The 16,786-nt window shown below is 40.8% G+C and overlaps 1 protein-coding gene across 1 annotated transcript in view; it reads left to right on the forward strand.

Annotated features, from left to right (window-relative positions):
- Positions 1-8,607: 8,607 nt before the first annotated feature.
- The window catches only part of prdm16 (PR domain containing 16), a 182,290-nt gene continuing 174,111 nt past the window's right edge, over positions 8,608-16,786 (forward strand). The window contains exon 1 of the mRNA XM_039800077.1: positions 8,608-8,803. Within this exon, the coding sequence (XP_039656011.1) occupies positions 8,767-8,803 (37 nt within the window). The 5' untranslated portion in view covers positions 8,608-8,766. The remainder of the gene's footprint in view (positions 8,804-16,786) is intronic.

Below are 16,786 nucleotides of genomic sequence, written 5' to 3' on the forward strand. Positions count from 1 at the left end.
ACGGGTCCAGAGTCAATATTTATCCAGGTTGTGCGTGAAGGTATCTGCCATTTCAGCACTTGCAGTGCCCCTTCGACAAACAACATGCCGCTCTCTGATGCACACTGAAATTTCTCTGCATGTGTTTCTTTCCCGCTGCCCTTTTCTTCCTTCGCACTTCTTGCAGTAGGCAGACTAATTGCACAGTTCATCCACCCTGTTTCTGTGAATGTGTGCGTCTTCATTAACTGCTCTCTGTTAATAACCCTTGGGTGGAGCCTGGAGGAGATTTCGGGGAGTAGGGTGGTCCTACAGAGGAAGCGGCGGCAAACCCCGGGAAGTGCTGTTGTTTTTGATGTGTGTTGCCGAAGTCCCAAAGAGCCCCCACCTCCACCTCCACCATCCACCCCACTGGCTGGAGCGCCTATTAATCATCCTGTCAGTCCAGCAACACACCATACGTGCTTTGTCGCCACAGACACACCACCACCGCCACACATATACACTGTGCACCAAAACAAACAAATAAATAATGTAGCTGGTCACTGCCGGGCTACAGGAGTCTAAAGAGAAGAATGAGAAAAATAATCTCTATGGAAATGGCTTTGTTTGCTTCTTGCAGTGTTTGCGCTTTGAAACCTTTATTGGTCTTTGTTGGGTTGTAGAGTGTTTGGTGTTTTATGGTTTGTTTCCTATGTGATGTCAGGCTTATAGTGTAAGTGTGCAGCTTGGCCCAAGTTATTTTTTCCTCATGCTGGGAAGTCATTCGCTCCTGGGGGGGGGAAGAGAGGCTAACTTGGAAATGTTTGCCTCAGAGTAGGATACACCACAGCACTCGGTAGCACAGCACTGGATTGGTGCATGCGAAGTGTGTACACGCGTGCACATAAAGAAGTGTGCGTCTGTGTATCAGGTTGAGTTAAGTCGTTTTTTTTGTGATTTGTTGAAATCCCTTCCAGTGCCCCTTGCGTACCTTGGCAGTGGAAACATATTACTGAAAGGCAAATCCATTTAGCTTGAGAATGTGAACAAGACTTGTGGATTTTTGGGTAAGCGATGATAACTCCACAGTGAACAGCTTCGTTACCTGAATATATTTGAGAAATACAATCGTGAATGTTTGTCATCAATTAACTGTCTATTCAAACAACGTCACATATGTCCACACTGCACATGATTTTCCTTCAAGACACGGGTGGAGAAAATGCTCTCCGAAACTGAGCCTTCCTCATCCCTGCTGCTAAGCTTTTTCGCCACTATGAGCATGTGTGTGCTGTGTTGTGGGGCCCCACTGTAGCTGGCTGCGTGACGTCACTCCCCACATACAGTGTTATAATACATCAGGGCTGTTTCAGTGGTCGTATGGAGACTGTGGGATCTGGAGCTGTTTGGAAAGATCCTCCATATTTCTAAAAAGGAATATTCATTTCATTTTCATTGGATTTAAAACTGAATCATTTTTAGTCATTTGACTTACTGAGGTCTTTCAGCTTTACATATGTGCTTGTTGGCTTTGTTGTATTTTTATTTTTTTTTGTTTTTTTGTTTACCTGTGTCAATAAGTTACACAGATTTTGAATGGGCACTGTACTGTAGTGACTGTAACATTTCAACCAGTGATGCAGGTCAGCTGTTATCCTCATAATGAATACATCTGGCCCTGCTTTTACAGCTATTGTATATTTCAATTGTACATGAATGTATGTAACTATTGATATAGTAACAGATACATCAACCTTTGTCCACTGCATCTTCTAACTGCACATTTCCCAAAGACTCACAGTGTTATCAAAGCCCAGTAGCAGCAAAAAAAAAAAAAAGAGTCACTAAAGCTGGTCTGATGAGAATAAAATGCACGATCAGATCTTTGCTGAAGTGGAAAACGCAGCACTCAGGTTGAAAACCTTCAAGGGGGTTTGTTTCAAAGATGAGAACCAGAAATTCCAGAAGCTGGTGTGCTTCAAAGGGCTGCTGAAGGGTGGCAGATGGTTCTCTAGAGCCCTAACCCACTGCCATGCCAGGCTGGTGTGAAATGGACACTTGTGGGCTCGGCTTGTTCTATCTGTCCACAGTGGTTAATGATAACATGCACCGGCCTCAGCACTTCACGCTGCCCACATTAGCCTTTTGTTGCTTGCCAAGTTGTGTGTGTGTGTGTGTGTGTGTGTAGGGTCTTGGTGTTAATTCTTCTACACCAGAGTTTGGTACCTACTGGACTCATTCTGCATTATAGCGCTCACCAAGTTTAGCCATGGGGGATTGATACAGCACCGTTCATTTCTTTGATAATCATAGATTCATCACATTTGCTGACCTTTAGTTTTTTCATTGTTCTATTCATGTATTTCACCTGAAATGTAACACAAGACCTGTCAAACCTCATTCTGGCGTTTTCTTTACATTTTTACAATTTCTTAGTTACTGAAATGCATTTTAATAAAAAAACAAAATTAAACAGACACTCTTTTACTAAAGATATTCATGATTGTATTCATTTCTGTATCTTAATGAATCCAAAGTGAATTAATGGTCGATCTAGAATCTTGGCCAAACCTTGTGAGAAATTATAATGCTTGCAATGTTCCTGAAACATAGTTTCTGTTTTAGTTAGAATTTTTTTTTGTTCTTCCCTAAATTGTAGAATCTTATGATTTCTTTATAATTTAGCTTCATACGTTAGATCTTCTTTATATTACAATAAATAACCTGTATGCTACATTTATTTTTTCGTTGTTACAAACACTTTGGTATACATATTTAAAAGAAAAAAAAAAGTAACGAACACAGGCCCAAAGGCCTTTCAGGCCTACACCACATAATGTGTGGACCTTCCTGTCCGTGTAAATGTATTTTCTCCAGTATTATCAAGCAGGTATTGTTGCAGTACATTTTCTCCCTATATGTGTCACTGAACGTGCATAGTGCTCTTTGGCTAACTTGTAAAATATGACAGGCTATTTTCCCTCCGCCGCTCCAAACTAAAAGATTAACATTGTGATTCCCAGTGTCCCAGCAGACAGCTTGATTGATTACATCATATTAAGGTCATTTCTACATCGGGGTAATTTTCACTCGAGCCTCCCGGCGATATTTTAATGTGCATTTGTTTGGCGGGGTTGTCGGCTCCCCGCTCCTCTGATCTGCGGGGAAATGGATGGCGACATTAACGAGCGATTAATTAAAAACAACAACATTGATGATGGTGGGACGGGATGCTCTGCCGTTTATTGGAGGAGCACCTAATTCCCAGTCCGAGTCAGTCCGACTGTGCACAATTCCTGTTTGCATTTCGCAAATTGATCGTCATGGTCGAATTTTTGGCTTGGACCGAATATTGTTTGTTTCTTTGAATTCAACCACATGATGATGATGATGGTGTTTGAAACTATTCGATGGATGAAATTGTAATAAGAAAATATATTCACGGATACCCTGTAATTTTCACTGGTGCCATTAAATATGATTTCTCATTTCTATGCAAAATTACCCAATAGTTGTCACTGAAAATAAATCAGGTAAAATCATAAAAAAATAGGCCTACATTTTTTTTTCAGACTCGAAGGGAAAATGAAAATGATTAAATGCATTATTAGTTTGGGTTTGGTTTTAGGCCGGACCTATGGCAGGCAGTGAGTCAGATGTATTTTAACTGAACTGACGTCTGAATGCATATTGAACCGATGCAAAATTAAACAATCAAATATTAGAATTGTTTACCTGTATATATTGCACCAACTGACAAAAAGGATATTTAAGGGTTTACCACAAATGTGTTGCCAGAACATTTCAATCGAAATATCCAGGTTTATCTTCGTCTGTATTCAGCATCATTTGGTGCAAACTCTAAATGTCAGCGACTGATTTCAAACCCACCAATGTGTCCTGTTCTACCGCCAGCCCACACACTAGTATTTTGGCTTCTTTGTAGCTCTCCAGATGTGAAGTGCCAAACCCTGCTCCAGTGCAGGCCTCCTGCAGTGTGTCTGTATCTGTACAGTGGCTGCCCTCTAACCTCTCCATATTCCTGCTATCAGTAGCTGTGGCGCAGCGCCCGTCTCTCCCTGACAGCGTGTTAACAACACTGCAAAAGGCCCCAAAGAAACGTCTTGGATTAGCGGTCAGATTTCCCATTTCCCATAGACGCACAAGGTCCTGAACCCAATTAATGGCTAATAATTACCAAGGCAACTTCACTATGACCGCTTCTGGGGACTTCATTAAAGGGAAGGAGGGGGCCTGCTGTGGAGGGCCACTCCAAACTAATACTTTAGAAGGGGAAAGGGGGGATTTTCTAATTGATTAGCTGCTGGGATCTTGGGGGTCGATCTGTGGGGGGGGAACAGTGTTGGTGGAGATGGGTTATTATTGTGTTCATCATTTGTCTTGCTTGAGATGACAAAGTTGTGCTTTGGTCATCGTTCCATCCTTGTGCACGCGGTCATATCGGTAGTTGTGTGTATATCTGCGTGCATGAGGGCGTGCCTTCAGGCAAGTCCCAGCGCCCTGCCGCAGCTAGTTACCATGTTTACTCTCCCATTACATCGACTGTGGCAGAATTACAGTTAGCAAATTTACAATGCTCACAGCGCTCACAAAAGGGCCCGCTGCGGCTTTTTGATGTCCACCAGCCCGCCTCATCCGCTTGCCGGACCGCGAGGTGCTCCATTTCACATATCTAATGTGCGCTGATGTTATCTGCGCGTAACGTCTAATCCAGAGACCCGGAGCCTTTTCCAGCATGGATAAAGATTGGGTTTCGCAGCCGTGTGTGTGTGTGTGTGTGTGTGTTGGGGGTGTGTGTGTGTGTGGGGGTGTATAGTCAGACCAGTCCACAGTGTGATAAACTTCTGTACCCCACACGCCCCCCCCCCCCACACACACACACAAACGCACACACAGACACGCGCGCGCGCCTAATGATTGACGATGACGATAGTAAGATTATGTTTATTTGTGTATTGTTCTGAGATTCGTTTTGTTCGTACCATTCTCATTAAAAAAAAAAATAATAGGCTAGCCTAATTCACTAACTGTAACAGTTATCTATTTCTATTGGTGAATACATTTCTGAAAGAACGATTTCCCCAGGTCTGCTCAGCATGTTGCGCCTGATAGGTTCTGTGGTTGCTTTTGGTTGTAAACAGTGTATTGTATGTGTTGCTAGAGGCCTAAGGCTATTTTATAGGCTACTGTAGCCTACTGTACTGTACTTACAGAAAAAAAACTTTAGGCTACAATGTCGGTGTGACACGGAACACTTTTTTGGGAAACGTTATAGGCTCCCAGTCAGTTCTGGTGATGTGAAGACGTCATCGCTTCATCAACATGAGATTAAAGAAGCAGATCCGTTTTGATGCAAATTGTGTCATTTATACATTGTATAGCACGCCAGAAAATTAGCCTACACATACATGAATAGGCCTCAGTGCATGCGGAAGGGGCCTGTATGTGATATCGGAGGCGTGGAGACAATATCTTGACATGCAAACAATGCCGGCTACAGACGTGTATATATGCAGATGAACTGCCATGAGTTTGCACTGTTTCCTTATAGGCGCAGTTAATCTGTTACCAGGTTAAGAATACGGGCATAATAATAAATTAATCACATCAGAGCTAAATGCCTTATTCTATGCATTTTATTTAACTGGATTGTATTGTTTTTGTTTATTTGTTGCCACTTCCATGTGATAATCGTCTCCCTCTCCATTCTAATTAGGCGGATTAATAAAAAAGGGATGATAGATGATTGAACACGAGTGCGGCAGCACACCTCTCTTCCGGGGACGGAGCCAGCAGCGCTCCCTCTAGCCGCAGGACAAAAGAGGGAGAGAGAGAAGGAAAAAAAAAGCCACATTTCTGGAAAGCAAACACTCCAAAACGCGAGGTTTTCCTGCGCAGCCGTTCTCCGTTTTCACAAAAACCGTTAAAGGTCGACGTTCAAATGATGCAGAAGAGTATTTCCCAACGGGCCAGTGTCGGAGAGCAACACTTTTCTTTTGCAAGCGTAATCACAGTTAATTGCTCCTTTTTAAGAAGGTGTTGCAGCATGTGAAATAATCATTTGTCCCAGCTGATGTGCGAGAAATATTCAGAGGCCTGGCCTGGGCCGTCTCAGGCGGCTGATGGCAATCATTTCGACAAACTGGGAAAGTTGTGCTGAATGCCCTTTTTCTTCAGTTTTCCTCTGACTGAAGCTTGAGGAAGGGCGCGGTATTGATAAAGCCGATCGATTTAGACAATGGATTATTGATATCTTGTCGCCACGCTCCCACGCTTTCCTCAGACACCAAGGAATAAACAAAACCTTTGTGCACCGCTGTTATTCACATAATTTATTATTTGTTTATCGACCTGTTTCTCTGTTTTTGTCACCCTATACCTCTGCGCTGTCTGCAAGGCCGTGGAGCTCGTGGTTTTAAAATGTAACGTCACGTTGATTCCTAGATTTGATCTAAATCTGTTTTTACACAAGGTTACAAAGAACGTGTTATAGGTCTGTAGTACGGTAGCCACCTCCTGGCACTTCACACTCCCTGTTGGCGTAAAAGCATACTTCAAACGCTTCCTTGCTTTCTAAAAAGCCAATAAAATGATCCTCCTCGCCTCATGATGCCAAGACAAACTCCCTAATATACAGATAATGTATGGTGATTACTGCTGATTATTATTGATTAATGATCACGTAATTCATTTGACTTTAACTCCTGGGAGAACAGCCCCACGACGATGTCGGTCCAATATAGGCTGGAAACGTGTTTGATGAACTCGTGCCTTTATTCAAATCAATTGTTGTTTCACGTGCATAATGGGCAACAAGCTTGCGGTTCAACAAGAAAACCAAAGAAATGCCAGGCAGACCGCGACTTAACAGAGCGGTTTGATGCCAATGTCATTTTCAGCAAAAGCAAGAAATATGGCTAGAAATAAGTAAAATAAATAGCATTAATAATGCAAATAATAATAATAATTGTTTATGCACGGATTGAAAGTATACCATAAAAGTGCGGAGAGATTAGTGTGCAGAGATTTGATCCCTGCGCTCGCCCAGCAGACTGCAGTTGCTCCATCACCACCGATCTTTAATAGGCTCCAACATAGAGCCGCCTTTATTCAGCCAGACTAGAGGGAAACCATTCCCATATGACATGTAGGCTGAAGGCCCAGGCACCACATGAATATGACGGCCAGCCTTTATTCTTTTTTATATACAATTAGATGCAAATAAACTGTAGCTTCTACCAAGTCTCCTTTTTGTTTCGTTTTAGCAATTATTTAATATGTCGGTCAATAACAACACAAATATACAACGGTAATTTATCAATACAATACTATTAAATGTAATAATATTAATTAGCATATTATTATTATTTTGATAACCCTATAATATATTTACATATACAGATTTCAAATCATGCAAAATAGTTACAATAAGACTATTACATTGTATAATAAAATACTCCCCATTTGTCTGATAAATACAATAAATAGACTGAATTGCAACTTTGATATTAAACATAAAAGTTAAAAAAACACTTGTATATATACATATTGTACATTGTACATATTATAATGTTGCATAATTATGTAGGCTACTTGTCCGATGTTTGTGTTTGAATACACATTTTTCGTAAAAAAGAAGAAAAGAAAAAAGACCTTGCAGTCTGTCAGGCTTCATCAGACTGCTGGATGCAAACAAACTAACAAACCGGTGCAAGGCGAAAGCCGTATACTTACGGAGAGAAAGTGTGCCGTGGTCTATCCACCTTCGTTCAGATGACTTCACGCGTCACAGTGGGCGCTAAGAGTGACCACAAACATTTCTCCAAGAAAACAACTGCTGCAGATACGATTGTTACAAATGTGAACATTGGAGGAAAAAAAAAAAAAAAACCTTTCTCCCCGGTACGGACTCTGGTGGAGGCTCCATGCATGCGTCAAACAGCTGCTGGCCGCTGCTTGTCCTGAGGGCAACAAGGTTTACACACACACACACACACACACACACACACACACACACACACACACACACACACACACACACACACACACACACACACACACACACACACACACACACACACAACCAAGTCATAAAGTGCAACTCCAATTGAGTCTTGCACAGGTCTATTACGCCTGCATGTGCATTAATGAAGTTAAAAATAACCTCTGCAACTCGAGCACTTTTTGGCACAGAATCAGCTGTGTCAACAGCCTAAATACAAAGTTTCTGTAAATTCAGAAAGAAAAATGATTTTAACATTTTATGGCAAAAATATAAATATTCTGAAAAATTACAAAATAAAAAAAAACATTCATAATAATAATAATTCAGGTTAATTTCAATAGTTATAATACGACCTTGACCTCACCATACCTCACTGTGTCCACCGCCGGTTGGAGAAAACCAAGTTGTCGCTGTTAAAGAGGTAAAAATCCAATGAGGTGCTGGCATGAATGGGATGGGGGGGGGTTGAGGAGGGGGGCGAGGGTAAGGGGATGGCAATGGGGGAGGGAGGGTAGGTGAGATGGTGAGGAGAGAGCAGGAGGAGGAGGAAGAGGAGGAGGGGAAGAGATAAGTGATCTAAAGGGGAGACGATAGGACAAAAAAAAGTGATGATGATGAATACATTGGAAAGTTTTTTGGCCCCGGCGAGGGTGTCAGATTGAATGGCCTGTGCGCATGTGCGAAGGTGTCCAAACTGACAATGCTGGTGAGATGAAGATAGTGTTGTTGCTGCTTCTGGGCTCACGGAGGACGACGAGAGGAATCTACAAGCCGACAAGATGAGATCCAAGGCGAGGGCTAGAAAACTGGCCAAAAGTAGGTCTTCTTTTTTCTGCTTCTTATCGCTTTCAGCCGCCGGCTCCAAACTCGTGGCTGTGTATAGATGTCCATGTCCTTGTCATTTGTCATATCATTAAGAGAGGAGGGGGCGACTCTTTGTCCAGAGTTAACTTTTCTGCTAGAAAATGTGTCCCGCTCCGGCTGCTCAGCCTCGTTTCTCTGCGTGCTGCGGTCTTGGCTTCGTCGGTTCTCAGTGTCAGAAAGTTTTTATGTGTGATGAGAATCGCCGCTGGTGCTTTTCAGTTGATTAAACTCCTCTAAAGGCTCAGAGATAAACATCGCCGTCCAAATCTGAGCTCGGTCTTGTCATTTGCTCTGTTCGGGTGTCGGGAGGTTCAGCGGAGGCGCAGATACGTTTTCCAGAAAGTTACCAAGAAAGTTGTCGAAATGGATAGTAACTTTTTTTTTTTTTTTTAGAGAGAGAGAGCCGTTCCAAGTCTTGTGAAATAATATTCCCGGCTTTTGAAATAGTGGGCGCTGTGGCTCCGCTGCTCGCTGCTGCAGAGCTCCCAGCGAGCCGAGCGCACTCTTTCACTCTCCTACAAACGGAGACGACCACATGTGAATTTAGACAGAAAAAGCAATATTTTAATGCAGATTTTTTCCCCCCTTTTTTTTCTTTTCTTTTGTCGATGCCGCCGAGAATATATCGCTCTACAGCAACTTTGTTTTGTCGCGGGGCCCTCGGACTGCAGCAGACTGGTTCCTCCTCCAGGGAATGCCAATCAATAATGCGCCTGGTGTAAGAAAGCGCCCATACCACTACTTAGTGGACTGCTGCTGCTCGCGTCACACGGAAAATTCATGTATTCAGTTTTGTGAACATGAGTACTTTGTTGTTGGAAAATGGACCATGCTTATTGTTTGACATTTGTTTATTGTTGGTGGGTTGATTTATGAATCGCGTTTATTCACACCGTTTTTTTTTTTGGTGTGTTTATTCCTGCATGACTGCACGTTGTTTTCTAAGGCTAATTATGTGGGTCAGTCTGCTATTTATCCACAGTTCATTTGAAAGACCATTGCATAACAAATTAACGCTTTATCTAGGCCTGTTGGCATTTGCTTTTGCCTTAATATGTTTGTTTAAAATTCAGAGCAAAAATTTGTCCGTGTATTATTTTTTTTGAGAACCATTTTATTTAAAAAAAAAGAATTATTTTAACTTATACCTGTTACTGTTTTTATGTTATGCTTGGTTGCATGTTTAAAGGCCTTTAAAAACTGTGTAACCTTGCCAAAGCCATTTAACATGGACCTCGATCTTTAAAAAAAATTATATATATATATATATATATATATATATATATATATATATATATATATATATATAATTACAATTTCACATTTCAGACCTTAACTGAAATACATTTTATTGCACAGCTTTTGAAACAAATCAGAAACGTGTTTAGAAATGCTAATAACTATTACATCCGATAGGATTATTATTAAATGTTTAGTAAGGGGTTCAGCTCACATGCATTCAGATAAAGGCTAAATAATACGAATAAAAATAATAACCAACACAGTTTTTGCAGTCGTGATTTGGTTATTGTTTCCTTATTACTCTTACATGCTCTGATTGGTGCACAGGGGTCAAGTTACCGTATAAGTTAAAAGACAAAAAAAAAAGGAACGAAAAGCTAAACGCTAATTGGGCTACTTTGTGAAAATACTTAAACATGTCGAGGAGCCTGCTTCTTGCCAGTAATTGCACTTGGTCTTGATCTCCAAACAGCCTTGATAGTCTGTTGATCCGGGTGCTAATGAACACAAATACCTGGCTTTGTAGCACTCTCACATCGGACCACTGGAGCCCTCCGCAGCCCAGAGGCCTCCGATCACACAGTGTTGCAGCGGTAGGCTTCAAGAGAAACAGAGCACACATGGACAAATATCGTGTTGTTCTTAACATTCAAAACATGCAGGCCCACAACTTTTGAATGCGACGCGTGGGAGTATATTCCACCCTCCTTTTTCCCTTTTCCCTCCCCGCCGCTTAAGCAGAATCCTACTTTCCTGTAGGCCCAAAGCAATATTCACCAGCTGCTTTATCATTTATTTTTAACCCTCGTGTATTATTTTCCTCTCTCGGCAGATAGCACACATATTCTACACGTCAAAGGCCACCACTCTGCAGAAACTTGTGACTCCGCAGTCCCACATGTAGAATATGAATGTGTGTGTTTTCTTGATTAGTATGCAGTCGTTCTGCTTCGTTTAATGCTTTGGGGTCACACTTATGTGAGTGTTTGCGTGTTTGGATTATAACGTGATATCGCCCTTACAGGTGGGGTTTAAAAAATAAAAAAATATATGTATATTAGCCTTAGCTTTGTTACCCTCAGCTTAATATGTTTTTTATGATTGAATTTCTTATTCCGAGTTTAGGCTACCTGTCGTATTGTTTTGGATTATATCGAATCTGATCTGCAACGCTCTCTCTGATATACAGTAGCCTAGTATGAATTGATTATTATGAATTTAACATGTTGGGCTTAATATTTCCCTAGATTTTTGTTTTAAATAAAGAAGAAATCCTCTGACACATACGATCCCCACCACATCTCGTTTTATCCAAGATATAGCGGCTTTGATGTAACAACTAGCCTATAAATCGATACAGACAATCTAGCAGAGAATACTGCACCAAAGTGACAATGAACTTGCTTTTAGCACCCGGTAGTTCATTTGCTCGCATTGAGTTAAAATAGGGTTTGGATCAATTCAAACTTCAAGTTGAGTGAGTAGATTTTTTTTATTTTTTTTTGCCAGGTATTTTTAGTGCACAGGTGAGACGAACACACACACACACACACACACACACACACACACACACACACACACACACACACACACACACACACACACACACACACACACACACACACACACACACACACACACACACAAACAAACAGGCACTGCTTTCTCGCTCTGTACTGCACGCCTACAGCCGCCCAATAACGTCTCACAGAAACCTCAAGGAATATAATTAAAATGGAAACATGTAGCAGCTTTGCACACATTCGGAGAAAACGGAAGGAAGGTGTTGAATACACACTGATTCTGACTTCAACGTAGGCTACCCACGTTATTGATTTTTAAATTATTTTTTTTTAAAACCTATTTCAATTACGCCGACCGTCTGCATTATCAAGCCAATAAAATGAAATGTTTTTTTTTTTACCACCTGATTTATTGAATTTTTGCTTATTTTGCCCAAATTTACCCACCACACTAAACAAATGCACACAGGTGCTGACAGTTATTCCTCTCTCTCTCTCTCTCTCTCTCTCTCTCTCTCTCTCTCTCTCTCTCTCTGTCTTTCTCTTTCTGGCCTTTATACTAATTGCCAGATATCCTATTGATCTCTGTGTTAAATGCCCCTTATTAGATGGACTGCCAGTTATGAACTTGGCCTGGCTCAACAGCTTCTGATGTTTTGACAGAAGTAATAAAACCCAACCCATAACACTTTAAAACCAACAATAGTAGCTATGTTGAACTTCTGGCTAAACGTTCAGGGTCCTGTGTGTATGCTCCCCATGTATTACCGCTATGCAGCTGTAATGTGTGTCAGATAGCACTCCTCCATGTTCACAGATTAGAGCCTGAACATAAAAATGATATGATCATCAAATGAAAAGGAAATGTGATTTCAGTGTCAGGTAGGGACTGCAATTCATTGGCTGATTTTTTTTTTTTTTTATGTACTTTTATGAAACTTTGGAGCATCAGTGAACCAATGAAGAAATAAATAGGAATCTGGTTGATGACTCTTATTTTGATAGTTTTAGAAGACCTTCCTCGTGGTGCTGTGTGATTTTGACAAGTTCAGTTTAATTTGTAATACTAGTACTGTTGCTAATTGATGAAGGCTAATGGTAAGCCTACGGTGCCTGTAGACATAAAGCCATTTATTTATTTTATTTTGAATGTCAGTAGTGTCGGACATAATGCAAAGTGCAAATACCTGTGAGATCTTTTATTGCTGCAGACCTTTCCTAGCTAAAACACAGTGGGAAACCTGAGCCTCTTGTGGTTCCACAGAGCCCATTTGCATTCATATGTGATGACGTGAATGATCTTAGCAGCGCTCGGAATCGGGCAACACCAGTTTTGCAGTTTTACATCTCTGTCTAAACGGACAGACTGTGACCACTCTGGTAGTCACCGTCTTGTGAATCTGCGCACCTAAAAACTGAAGCCTTTCAGGGAATGTTAGATTACGTGTTTTGGTTCTGTACACTGGTCTTTTTATTCCTCAATTCTCAGAAATAATGTTCACCATCCAATCAACAAGACCACCTGCTTTGTAAAATCAAGTTTTTGATTTAGAAGTGCTTAGTTTGCTATTGGGGAGTTTTTTTTTTCTGAGCATTTGGACTGATTTTAGGACCATTCGTGTAAATTTTTTGAAGGATTGAAAAATTGTGTAGCCTAACTAATTGCATCAGTCCACATTTGGCAAGGCCACATATGCTGCATAAGTATTTGATTATGGAAGTTTGTGGGATGTGAGTTCCTTATCCCAGTGTGCGCACATGTAGGATACAGTTTAGTGTGTTTTGTGAGCACCGAGGCTCATATTTTTCTTTCCATATTTATTTCCAGGGCTGGTTCCTCATCTTTGTCCAGTGAAATACCTTTGCACTGTACATGTAAGCCAACTGTATTCACAGAACATATGATATCCTATGAAAGGAGTAACTTTTTCTGTAATAACCCCCAAAACTGAAGGCATTTTTATTCGTAACACAGCCATAAATTTGCCCATGTCTAATTGTAACATATTAATTCATCGTAGGGGGAAGTTACTTTGGTTAAGGTTAGGATAAGGTTTTGGTCATGGTTACAGTTTAATGTCAAGCCACCGTCCTTGAGTGTAACATATTGACAGCTGCATTTCGGTAACATATGGTCCCATGTTTGATTCACATGATATGATACAAATAAAGATGCATTGCTTTTTGTTACCATATCTTCAAATTTGCTGTGAGAGAAAACTCCTGAAGAATGTTCTTTCCTATGAAGTAGTCCTATTACCCTCTAATGTGGAGGACAGTGTAGTCTGAAGTCTCAGTTCTACTTACTAGTGCTATTTGTTCTTTCATCTTCATCCAAATAAATAAAAACAAATATATGAACTGGTTACTCTATAAATTACCTGCACTCTAAAGATTTAAAGAGTGAATATTAATTTATGGGAGCATAGTTCAAATGGGATATTACAATCCCCTTATGAAATGGTCTGTTTTACGACTGTACCACTGCCAACTTTCTAATATTTTCTTTCACTATCAATGCGTCCCTCTCTTCCTCCCTGAACACTTTGTGAGAAGGTGTTTTATCGCCAGGGAAATGCTTATATTGATATTCAGTCAGTTGCTGCTGTAAAATGTGCTGCTGTTTTAGCCAAGTATCCCTTGGCAAAGATATGTCTCTAATCAGGTCAAGTACAGGTGCCATGAAATATGAAAATAATTTTGAAATGTGGACATTGGAATCACTCTTCAATGATTCCCAGATACAGAAAAAACCCAATACCCTTCTGTGATTATGAGCTTGTTATTCAACATTTAGCTGTTTCAGACATCCTCATTGTTTTGTTTTATTCAAGTGATATAATATTTGCCTCATATACATCTTTTGGCACTGTGATCACCCAATTAGTCTCAGATCACCCTCCATTGCAACACAAAATGTCTTTGTTTATTCAGTTCTGGTTTTATCACTTCAGATGAAGCTGTAATGTTGAAAGGGGGAACGGGGATGGCAACACATTTAATATTTATGTGAATGATCTATATTCAGTATTGTGTTTGCTTCATTTAATAAATACTCTCATTCAAGATTGTTACAGTATCTCACTCTGCATACAAGAGATGGAAATGAAGACAGCTTTGGCTTTGTTTTTTGGAATAAGCAGAATGTTGACATTACAGTGACTCTTTAATGACACACACACACACACACACACACACACACACACACACACACACGCACACACACACAGACACACACACAAAAGTGGTGACAGATTTTTGGGCAATGTTAGGATTTAACCCCAATCAATCACAAACTAGAAAGGTTGAGTGTAAATGTCATCCAAACAGCAGGAGCTGGCACTGTTGGCTGGTTGCGTGTGTGTGTGTGTGTGTGTGTGTGTGTGTGTGTGTAGCGTGCACCATTTTGTACACTTGTTAGAGGTCCTGTCACTGTTCCGAGCTTTGACCTTGGTATAATGACGGGTGGGCACCTAGTACACCTGGACACAGGCCGAGACACACACACACACACACACACACACACACACACACACACACACACACACACACACACACACACACACACACACACACACACACACACACACACACATTTTAGCCCCGTGCTTCCTGCCTGGTGTTGGCTAAGTCAAATTTTGAGTTGACACACAAATACCATTGCATTAAGCTCTTGCACATGGCTCTAAATCCCATTCATTCCAATGATACATTGACCTCACATTATCCATTTGGCAAATATGCCTCTTTCTGCATTGCACCATGACCTCATCCGCCATGTTTGTATAAAAACACAACAATCTCCCAATCATTTGGCAGTGGAGACTGTGGCATGCCTGAGAGAATTTGAAGATATATCCCCGATGTTTTCTTTTTGAGCAGCCCCCTGTTTTTTGTCTCTCCTCATACGCTTCGTTTTCAGCCTGCAGATGGGGGCAGGGCCTTGTTAAAAATAGCCGAGCAGCATTCGAACAGCGGTATGTGTTGGCGAAAAGGGGGTTCAAAAAATGAACAGCCATTACACTGCAGTTAAATGCATTTTGTCTTGACTTGTGGCTGCTTATCGAGTTACGCCCCACCACTGCTGGGCCATTTCGAGAAGATTCCATCCAGCCTCTCAGGGCTAAGAATACACCACGACTGCTGGAGTCATCCCATTGGAAATACCTCATCCTTACTTCTTGAGTACGCTGATTAAAGCTAAATGATTATCTCTCTGTGTGTCTGGTGTGATTGTGCACCACCCGCTGTTAAACAGTGTGTTGTTTGCAAAACAAGGGGCAAATGTGTCGAGTCCCTAATTAGTGTGTTTTAGCAGCCCTCATGATTCCCCCTTGCATTGTGATATCCCAGGGATTGCTCAGCATTGTGACTAGTCTTATCTGGGTCTAATCCCGATTTGTTTGGTATTAGCCTGCTTTCTCTCTCTTTCCTTTTATGCGGACATTTGTCCTCACCCTGCTCTTTTCCTTTCATCCAGTCCTGAACTTCCTGTCCTTTTATTGTCCATTCTTTCATTCACTCCATGTTTTCTGTTCTCTGCGCAGGAAGACTTTGTTTCTTGGTGTGAAGACAAAATGTCAATGTAAATTAACAGGACCTGCGCTATAATTTAATATCTTCTAGTAATGAGAATTTTTCCACTGGGACATATTGTGAAGATCTTATAATTTTATAGTTTTTGCACATTTCTGTTGTCCAAATTAATTATTTAGAGGAAGTTGAGATAAAACATTTGCAAAAAGTTTGGCATTTTTTTTTTTTTTTTTAAACACATGCACAGTTTAGTCTCATGTAATGTACTGAAATGGAAGACAGTTCATTGTTCACTTCACTTCAGTTTGATTGACAATTGCTATATCATGATAAATATCGATATTGTTATATATTACCGTAGAGCTTTAAAAAAGGCTAATGCAGTCAGCTGGTGGCCTAAAGCCATCTTATCAAATACACAAAGAGTATTGGGGCAAGGTGACTCAAAGCCAACTCAAAGTGAAGCGTACAGTAGCCGAGTTTAAGCTACAAGTAACCACAGACCAGCTGAGTGCTGTAATGTGACACTTTCTTGAAATTCTCAGTGAATAGCACTGAACAAAACTACTTGTTTTCCTCAAAAGTTTTCTTCTTCTTCTGTGTTTCACAAATTATAGTTCATCTCTAGACACCC

Source organism: Perca fluviatilis, chromosome 5 (assembly GCF_010015445.1).
Source record: "Perca fluviatilis chromosome 5, GENO_Pfluv_1.0, whole genome shotgun sequence".
Taxonomy (NCBI): domain Eukaryota; kingdom Metazoa; phylum Chordata; class Actinopteri; order Perciformes; family Percidae; genus Perca; species Perca fluviatilis.